The sequence below is a fragment of the Oncorhynchus gorbuscha genome, linkage group LG13, assembly GCF_021184085.1.
Source record: "Oncorhynchus gorbuscha isolate QuinsamMale2020 ecotype Even-year linkage group LG13, OgorEven_v1.0, whole genome shotgun sequence".
In the NCBI taxonomy this organism is placed as follows: Eukaryota; Metazoa; Chordata; class Actinopteri; order Salmoniformes; family Salmonidae; genus Oncorhynchus; species Oncorhynchus gorbuscha.
The window spans coordinates 24,165,483-24,174,083 of record NC_060185.1 but is presented as its reverse complement, the minus strand read 5'-3'; the positions used below and the strand labels follow the sequence as shown (position 1 = coordinate 24,174,083).

At 47.9% G+C, this 8,601-nt stretch overlaps 1 protein-coding gene across 1 annotated transcript in view; it reads right to left on the bottom strand.

Moving 5' to 3' along the window:
- Window positions 1–309: 309 nt before the first annotated feature.
- The window catches only part of zgc:165508 (uncharacterized protein LOC100101652 homolog), a 23,540-nt gene continuing 15,248 nt past the window's right edge, over window positions 310–8,601 (bottom strand). Inside the window, exons 4-6 of the mRNA XM_046296690.1 lie at window positions 2,181–2,312; window positions 964–1,256; window positions 310–903 (exon numbers count right to left, since the gene is read on the bottom strand). Of these exons, the coding sequence (XP_046152646.1) occupies window positions 649–903; window positions 964–1,256; window positions 2,181–2,312 (680 nt within the window). The 3' untranslated portion in view covers window positions 310–648. The remainder of the gene's footprint in view (window positions 904–963; window positions 1,257–2,180; window positions 2,313–8,601) is intronic.

The following is an 8,601-nucleotide window of genomic DNA, read 5'->3' as shown; positions in this document are numbered from 1 at the left end:
GATGGAGAGATGGACAGACTTAACATATCAGAGGCCATGTGAGGGACGGAGAGATGGACAGGTTAAACATATCAGAGGCCATGTGAGGGACGGAGAGATGGACAGACTTAACATATCAGAGGCCATGTGAGGGACGGAGAGATGGACAGACTTAACATATCAGAGGCCATGTGAGGGATGGAGAGATGGACAGACTTAACATATCAGAGGCCATGTGAGGGACGGAGAGATGGACAGACTTAACATATCAGAGGCCATGTGAGGGACGGAGAGATGGACAGACTTAACATATCAGAGGCCATGTGAGGGATGGACAGACTTAACATATCAGAGGCCATGTGAGGGACGGAGAGATGGACAGACTTAACATATCAGAGGCCATGTGAGGGATGGAGAGATGGACAGGTTAAACATATCAGAGGCCATGTGAGGGACGGAGAGATGGACAGGTTAAACATATCAGAGGCCATGTGAGGGACGGAGAGATGGACAGGCTTAACATATCAGAGGCCATGTGAGGGACGGAGAGATGGACAGGTTAAACATATCAGAGGCCATGTGAGGGATGGAGAGATGGACAGACTTAACATATCAGAGGCCATGTGAGGAACGGAGAGATGGACAGAGAAACAATGGATGAAACAAAAATCAATGACATTGGTTTCCCTGCTCTCTCTCCCTCTCCTCCTCCTCCTTTTCCTCCTCTTCATCCTCGTCCAGAGACACCACCCCGGAGGAGGCTACGTCTGAGACCTTCCTGTGGGTGGCATAGTCAGGTGGGTACACCTCGCCATCTCCTTCTCCCTGGCACACGGTGCCCTCGTAGTCTTTGCAGGGCGTATCGTCGTCCTCCCCGGGTGACAGGTAGGTCTCGGAGTAGGTCACAGAGTAGCAGGGCGATTCCTCCCCCCCTGGCCGGCCCCTCGGACCCCCCAGGCTGTTGAAGTCCCCTCCCCCTCTAACCCCCTGCTCCACCCTCTGGAGGCGGGCCAACAGCAGCTCCTCTCCCCCTTGCAGGGCCGACAGGATCTTGGCAGCCAGCTCGGCGGCGTTACCGTAGTTGTTGCCGCAGTGATGGGTGAGATCTCGCAGTAAGGGGTGTTGCTCGTCCAGGCTGCAGAGGCTGGAGCAGATGGTGTCTGTGGAAGTGGGCGAGGGCCTGTCTCCTCTACCTGCTCCCTTGCAGCACGGCCCCCGCAGACCCAGGTGCTGACACACCTGACTGTGAAGAAGGTCCCTCAGGTAGGGGGGCACCTCTGAGGGGGTTCAGAGAGGGGGAGAGAGGGGCAGAAGAGAGACAGTGAGTGTACTGAATGACCCTGCCTATTGTCTTACCATGCCTGATGAGGTCAGGTCACGTAGTCAGGAAAAACTAGGAGCCCTACTGATGAGAGAGCAGTGTATTGTTATGGAATGACAGCAGACACGTTAAATAGTCAAACTGACTTATCAGGCTATATCTGGAAAGGTTGGAGGTTAAAGGATGTAAGCTGATCCTAGATCTGTGTCTTTGGGGCAACTTCTCACCCATATAGTGTTACGGAATAAAATACGTAATACTAAATTAAAATAAATTACATTATCAAGTAAAACAAAGCAGTCATATTTGGTGCAGTGGAGTAAGCAATCAGCATAAAAGCATTGGCATCCCCACAATAGTACACACAAACATTCACAAACACACACTAAATGTATAGTCCACTCACACAACCAACAAACTCAACCCCCCCCCCTTGTCTGCAGCAAAGGAATCAAATTAAACTTGCATGTGGGATATCAAATTGCGCCGGGGAACAACCTTTTTTGTGAGAGAATGAAAGTAGGGCACTGGGACAATCAGAGTTTCAGACAGATTCATCACCACACAGTTAGAGGAGACAGGGAGGTGGGGGGATGGGGAGAAAGGATGTGCAAGACCTGGAGTAGGGGGTAGGAACAAATGAAGGTATTAGAAGGGAGGACCATGTATTCTTCAGTGATACTCCAGTTGTAATAGGGTAGTATAATGTGTGTGTGTGTGTGTGTGTGTGTGTGTGTGTGTGTGTGTGTGTGTGTGTGTGTGTGTGTGTGTGTGTGTGTGTGTGTGTGTGTGTGTGTGTGTGTGTGTGTGTGTGTGTGTGTGTGTGTGTGTGTGTGTGTGTGTGTGTGTGTGTGTGTGTGTGTGTGTGTGTGTACAGTACCCGTGCTTTGTGTTGTGGGCTCGTTGGCGGGAGTGAAGTCCTCATCATAAGAGTCGTCATTAGAGTCATCTCCATCCACAGACGACCAGGCTCTCAGCTTAGCCTCCGCTATGGCAAACTGCTCCGCCACACCTGAAACACACATAGGTTAGACATCATATTCACCAACATTTAATACACACACACATTCACACACAGGTCAGACATCGAGCCCTGTCCCTGGGTGCCCATGATGACGCAGGCATACACTTTTTGATTGACAGGTCTTTTCTGTGGAAGAGTACAGGGATAGACTGACATCACAGCAAGGTTCTAAACCGGAGTGGTCGTAGATCATACAAACATACAAACATGTCACCTGGGTATATATGCAAACACTGCAGATAATTCACACACAAATCACAGGTACAGAGCATTCGGAAAGTATTCAGAGCCTTTGACTTTTTCCACATTTTGTTACTTTACAGCCTTATTCTAAAATTTATTTGAACACGTGTTTTCCTCATTAATCTACACACAATACCACATAATAACTAGGAGAGAACAGGTTTTTAGACATTTTTGCAAATTTATTACAAATAAAAACAGATACCTTATTCAGACCCTATGCTATGAGCCTTGAAATTGAGCTCTGGTGCATCCTGTTTCCATTGATCATCCTTGAGATGTTTGTAAATTGTGGTAAATTCAACTGATTGGACATTATTTAGAAAGGCATACACCTGTCTATATAAGGTCCCACAGTTGACAGTACATGTCAGAGAAAAAAACAAGGAATTGTCCATAGAGCACCGAAACAGGATTGTGTCGAGGCACAGATCTGGGGAAAGGTACCAAAACAATTCTGCATTGAATGGAAGAAGTTAAATGGAAGAAGTTTGGAACCACCAAGACTCCTAGAGCTGGCCCACCCAGCCGAAATGAGCAATCAGGGGAGAAGGGCCTTGGTCAGGGAGGTGACCAAGAAACCAATGGTCATTCTGACAGAACTCCAGAGTTCCTCTATGGAGATGGGAAAACATTCCAGAAAAACAACCGCCGCTTCAGCACTCCACCAATCAGGACTTTGTGGTAGAGCGGCCAGACGGAAGCAACTCATCAGTAAAAGGCACATGACAGCCCACTTGGAGTTTGCCAAAAGGCACCCAAAGGACTCTGGCCATGAGAAACAAGATTCTCTGGTCTGATGAAACCAAGATTGAGCTCTTTGGCCTGAATGCCAAGTGTCAAATCTGGAGGAGACCTGGCACCATCCCTACGGTGAAGCATGGTGGTGGCAGCGTCATGCTGTGGGGATGTTTGTCAGTGGCAGGGACTGGGAGACAAGTCAATATCGAAGGAAAGATTAACGGAACAAAGTACAGAGAGACCATGATGAAAACCTGCTCCAGTGCACTCAGGACCACAGACTGGAGCGAAGGTTCACCTTCCAACAGGACAACGACCCTAAGCACGCAGCCAAAACAATGCAGGAGTGGCTTCAGGACAAATCTTTGGTTGTCCTTGAATGGCCCAGCCAGAGCCCGGACTTGAACCCGATCGAACATCTCTGGAGAGACCTGTGCAGCAATGCTACCCATCCACCCTGACAAAACTTGAGATGATCTGCAGAGAAGAATGTGAGAAACTCCTCAAATACAGGTGTGCCAAGCTTGTAGCGTCAATATTAAACAGAATGAGGCCGTAATCACTGCCAAAGGTGCTTCAACAAAGTACTGGATACTTATGTAAATGTTATATGAGTTTTGTATTTTAAATAAATTTGCACAAAAAAAGTCAAACCTGTTTTAACTATGTCATTATGGGGTATTGTGTGTTGATGGATCAGGGAAAATTGTTTAAATCCATTTTAGAATAAGGCTGTAATGTAACAAAATGTAGAAAAATATATATATAGAAAAAGTCAAGGGGTCTGAATACTTTCCAAATGCACTGTAACACAATCAGAAATGTGAGATTGGCCTCCCGAGTAGCGCAGTAGTCTAAAGCACTGCGTCGCAGTGCTAGTTGTGCCACTAGAGATTCTTTCGTACCAAGATGGCGTAGCAGTAAGTCGTCCTGTCGTCCTGTCGTCCTGTCCCTTGTATATATCGCTTCTTTTTTGTTTTTTTACATATTTTTCTTTGCATACCTCTTTAAAAACATTTTGCTAAACCTAAGCTCCCAAATACTCTCCTGCAACCCGCCTCACCCAATGTAGCTATTTTTCCTAAAGTATTTATATTTACTTCGGAACCCCTCAACTGAAGCTAGCCAGCTAACCACCAGCTATGCTAGCGGTCTTCAGCTAACTGGTCGTCAGCTAACCTTTAGCCCGGAAAGCTCTCGCCAGTTCGAACAACGCGACTCTAACCAGAGCATAACGGACCTATTTATTTTTCATCCCCGGATTCCCACCGCAAACGGAACATTTTTCAGCTGGATCTTCACAACTAGCTATCTAGCTAAACTGCAACCCCGGATGATTACCCCTGGCTAGCGTTTCCACCCACTTAGCCTGAAGCTAGCCCGGCCAGAGCACCTGTAGCATACTCCTGGGCTACAATACCCGGGCCCACGACTGGTCTATCGATGTCACCACATGAAGAGGAATAAACAGACTCACCCCATCGCGACGTCCCCCTAAGGCTAACTCTCTAGCCCTCGCTATCTCCCTGCTTGCTAATTCGGCCTGCTAACCGCTAGCTTGTTTAGCTCCGGTCCGCTAACTGCTACCTTGTCTAGCCCGGGCCTACGAACCGTCTGAATCGCCGCGTCCCAAACACTCTCTGGACCCATATTTACTTTCTATCTCTTTTTGATTTTTAATTTGTTTATACCTTCCGGAAACCTGCCTCACCCAATGTGATACGGAATCGCTATTATTTTTTATTTTTTAGAACACACTCAAGAACCTCCAGACGCTAACCAGCTAACTAGCTACAAGCTATTTAGTCATTGTTAGTTTTTTTAACCTGGATAACACTCGCCAGTCCAGCTTCCCTGCCCATCCACCGCTGCCCCCTGGACACTGATCTCTTGGCTACATAGCTAATGCACGCTGGACTGTCCATTAATCACGGTACCCCATTCTGCTTGTTTGTTTTATCTTTGTTTTATCTGTCGGCCCCGTTGCCTAGTCAACACCATTTTACCTGCTGTTTTGTTGTGCTAGCTGATTAGCCTCACCTACTGTTTTAGCTAGCTTTCCCAATTCAACACCTGTGATTACTGTATGCCTCGCTGTATGTCTCTCTCATATGTCAATATGCCTTGTATACTGTTGTTCAGGTTAGTTATCATTGTTTTAGTTCACAATGGAACCCCTAGTTCCACTCTTCATACCCCTGTTACCTCCTTTGTCCCACCTCCCACACATGCGGAGACCTCACCCATTACAACCAGCATGTCCAGAGATACAACCTGTGATCGAAAAAGCCTTGGTTACATGCATGTCAACATCAGAAGCCTCCTCCCTAAGTTTGTTTTACTCACCACTTTAGCACACTCTGCTAACCCTGATGTCCTTGCCGTGTCTGAATCCTGGCTCAGGAAGGCCACCAAAAATTCTGAGATTTCCATACCCAACTATAACATCTTCCGTCAAGATAGAACTGCCAAAGGGGGAGGAGTTGCAGTCTACTGCAGAGATAGCCTGCAAAGTAATGTCATACTTTCCAGGTCCATACCCAAACAGTTCGAACTACTAATTTTGAAAATTACTCTCTCCAGAAATAAGTCTCTCACTGTTGCCGCCTGCTACCGACCCCCCTCAGCTCCCAGCTGTGCACTGGACACCATTTGTGAATTGATCGCCCCCCATCTAGCTTCAGAGTTTGTTCTGTTAGGAGACCTAAACTGGGATATGCTTAACACCCCGGCAGTCCTACAATCTAAGCTAGATGCCTTCAATCTCACACAAATCATCAAGGAACCCACCAGGTACAACCCTAACTCTGTATACAAGGGCACCCTCATAGACGTCATCCTGACCAACTGGCCCTCCAAATACACCTCCGCTGTCTTCAACCAGGATCTCAGCGATCACTGCCTCATTGCCTGTAACCACCCCTCATCACTGTCAAACGCTCCCTAAAACACTTCTCGGAGCAGGCCTTTCTAATCGACCTGGCCCGGGTATCCTGGAAGGACATTGACCTCATCCTGTCAGTTGAGGATGCCTGGTCATTCTTTAAAAGTAATTTCCTCATCATTTTAGATAAGCATGCTCCGTTCAAAAAATGCAGAACCAAGAACAGATACAGCCCTTGGTTCACTCCAGACCTGACTGCCCTCGACCAGCACAAAAACATCCTGTGGCGGACTGCAATAGCATCGAATAGTCCCCGTGATATGCAACTGTTCAGGGAAGTCAGGAACCAATACACGCAGTCAGTCAGGAAAGCTAAGGCCAGCTTCTTCAGGCAGAAGTTTGCATCCTGTAGCTCCAACTCCAAAAAGTTCTGGGACACATGGAGAACAAGAGCACCTCCTCCCAGCTGCCCACTGCACTGAGGCTAGGTAACACGGTCTCCACCGATAAATCCATGATTATCGAAAACTTCAATAAGCATTTTTCAACGGCTGGCCATGCCTTCCGCCTGGCTACTCCAACCTCGGCCAACAGCACCGCCCCCCCCCGCAGCTCCTCGCCCAAGCCTCTCCAGGTTCTCCTTTACCCAAATCCAGATAGCAGATGTTCTGAAAGAGCTGCAAAACCTGGACCCGTACAAATCAGCTGGGCTTGACAATCTGGACCCTCTATTTCTGAAACTATCCGCCGCCATTGCCGCAACCCCTATTACCAGCCTGTTCAACCTCTCTTTCATATCGTCTGAGTTCCCCAAGGATTGGAAAGCTGCCGCAGTCATCCCCCTCTTCAAAGGGGGAGACACCCTGGACCCAAACTGTTATAGACCTATATCCATCCTGCCCTGCCTATCTAAGGTCTTCGAAAGCCAAGTCAACAAACAGGTCACTGACCATCTCGAATCCCACCGTACCTTCTCCGCTGTGCAATCTGATTTCCGAGCCGGTCACGGGTGCACCTCAGTCACACTCAAGGTACTATATGATAACCGCCATCGATAAAAGACAGTACTGTGCAGCCGTCTTCATCGACCTTGCCAAGGCTTTCGACTCTGTCAATCACCATATTCTTATCGGCAGACTCAGTAGCCTCGGTTTTTCGGATGACTGCCTTGCCGGGTTCACCAATTACTTTGCAGACAGAGTTCAGTGTGTCAAATCGGAGGGCATGCTGTCCGGTCCTCTGGCAGTCTCTATGGGGGTGCCACAGGGTTCAATTCTCGGGCCGGCTCTTTTCTCTGTATATATCAATGATGTTGCTCTTGCTGCGGGCGATTCCCTGATCCACCTCTACGCAGACGACACCATTCTATATACTTTCGGCCCGTCATTGGACACTGTGCTATCTAACCTCCAAACGAGCTTCAATGCCATACAACACTCCTTCCGTGGCCTCCAACTGCTCTTAAACGCTAGTAAAACCAAATGCATGCTTTTCAACCGATCGCTGCCTGCACCCGCATGCCCGACTAACATCACCACCCTGGATGGTTCCGACCTTGAATATGTGGACATCTATAAGTACCTAGGTGTCTGGCTAGACTGCAAACTCTCCTTCCAGACTCATATCAAACATCTCCAATCGAAAATCAAATCAAGAGTCGGCTTTCTATTCCGCAACAAAGCCTCCTTCACTCACGCCGCCAAGCTTACCCTAGTAAAACTGACTATCCTACCGATCCTCGACTTCGGCGATGTCATCTACAAAATGGCTTCCAACACTCTACTCAGCAAACTGGATGCAGTCTATCACAGTGCCATCCGTTTTGTCACTAAAGCACCTTATACCACCCACCACTGCGACTTGTATGCTCTAGTCGGCTGGCCCTCGCTACATATTCGTCGCCAGACCCACTGGCTCCAGGTCATCTACAAGTCCATGCTAGGTAAAGCTCCGCCTTATCTCAGTTCACTGGTCACAATGGCAACACCCATCCGTAGCACGCGCTCCAGCAGGTGTATCTCACTGATCATCCCTAAAGCCAACACCTCATTTGGCCGCCTTTCGTTCCAGTACTCTGCTGCCTGTGACTGGAACGAACCGCAAAAATCGCTGAAGTTGGAGACTTTTATCTCCCTCACCAACTTCAAACATCAGCTATCTGAGCAGCTAACCGATCGCTGCAGCTGTACATAGTCTATTGGTAAATAGCCCACCCATTTTCACCTACCTCATTCCCATACTGTTTTTATACTGTTTTTATTGATTTCCTTTTCTGCTCTTTTGCACACCAATATCTCTACCTGCACATGACCATCTGATCATTTATCACTCCAGTGTTAATCTGCAAAATTGTAATTATTCGCCTACCTCCTCATGCCCTTTGCACACATTGTATATAGACTCCCCCTT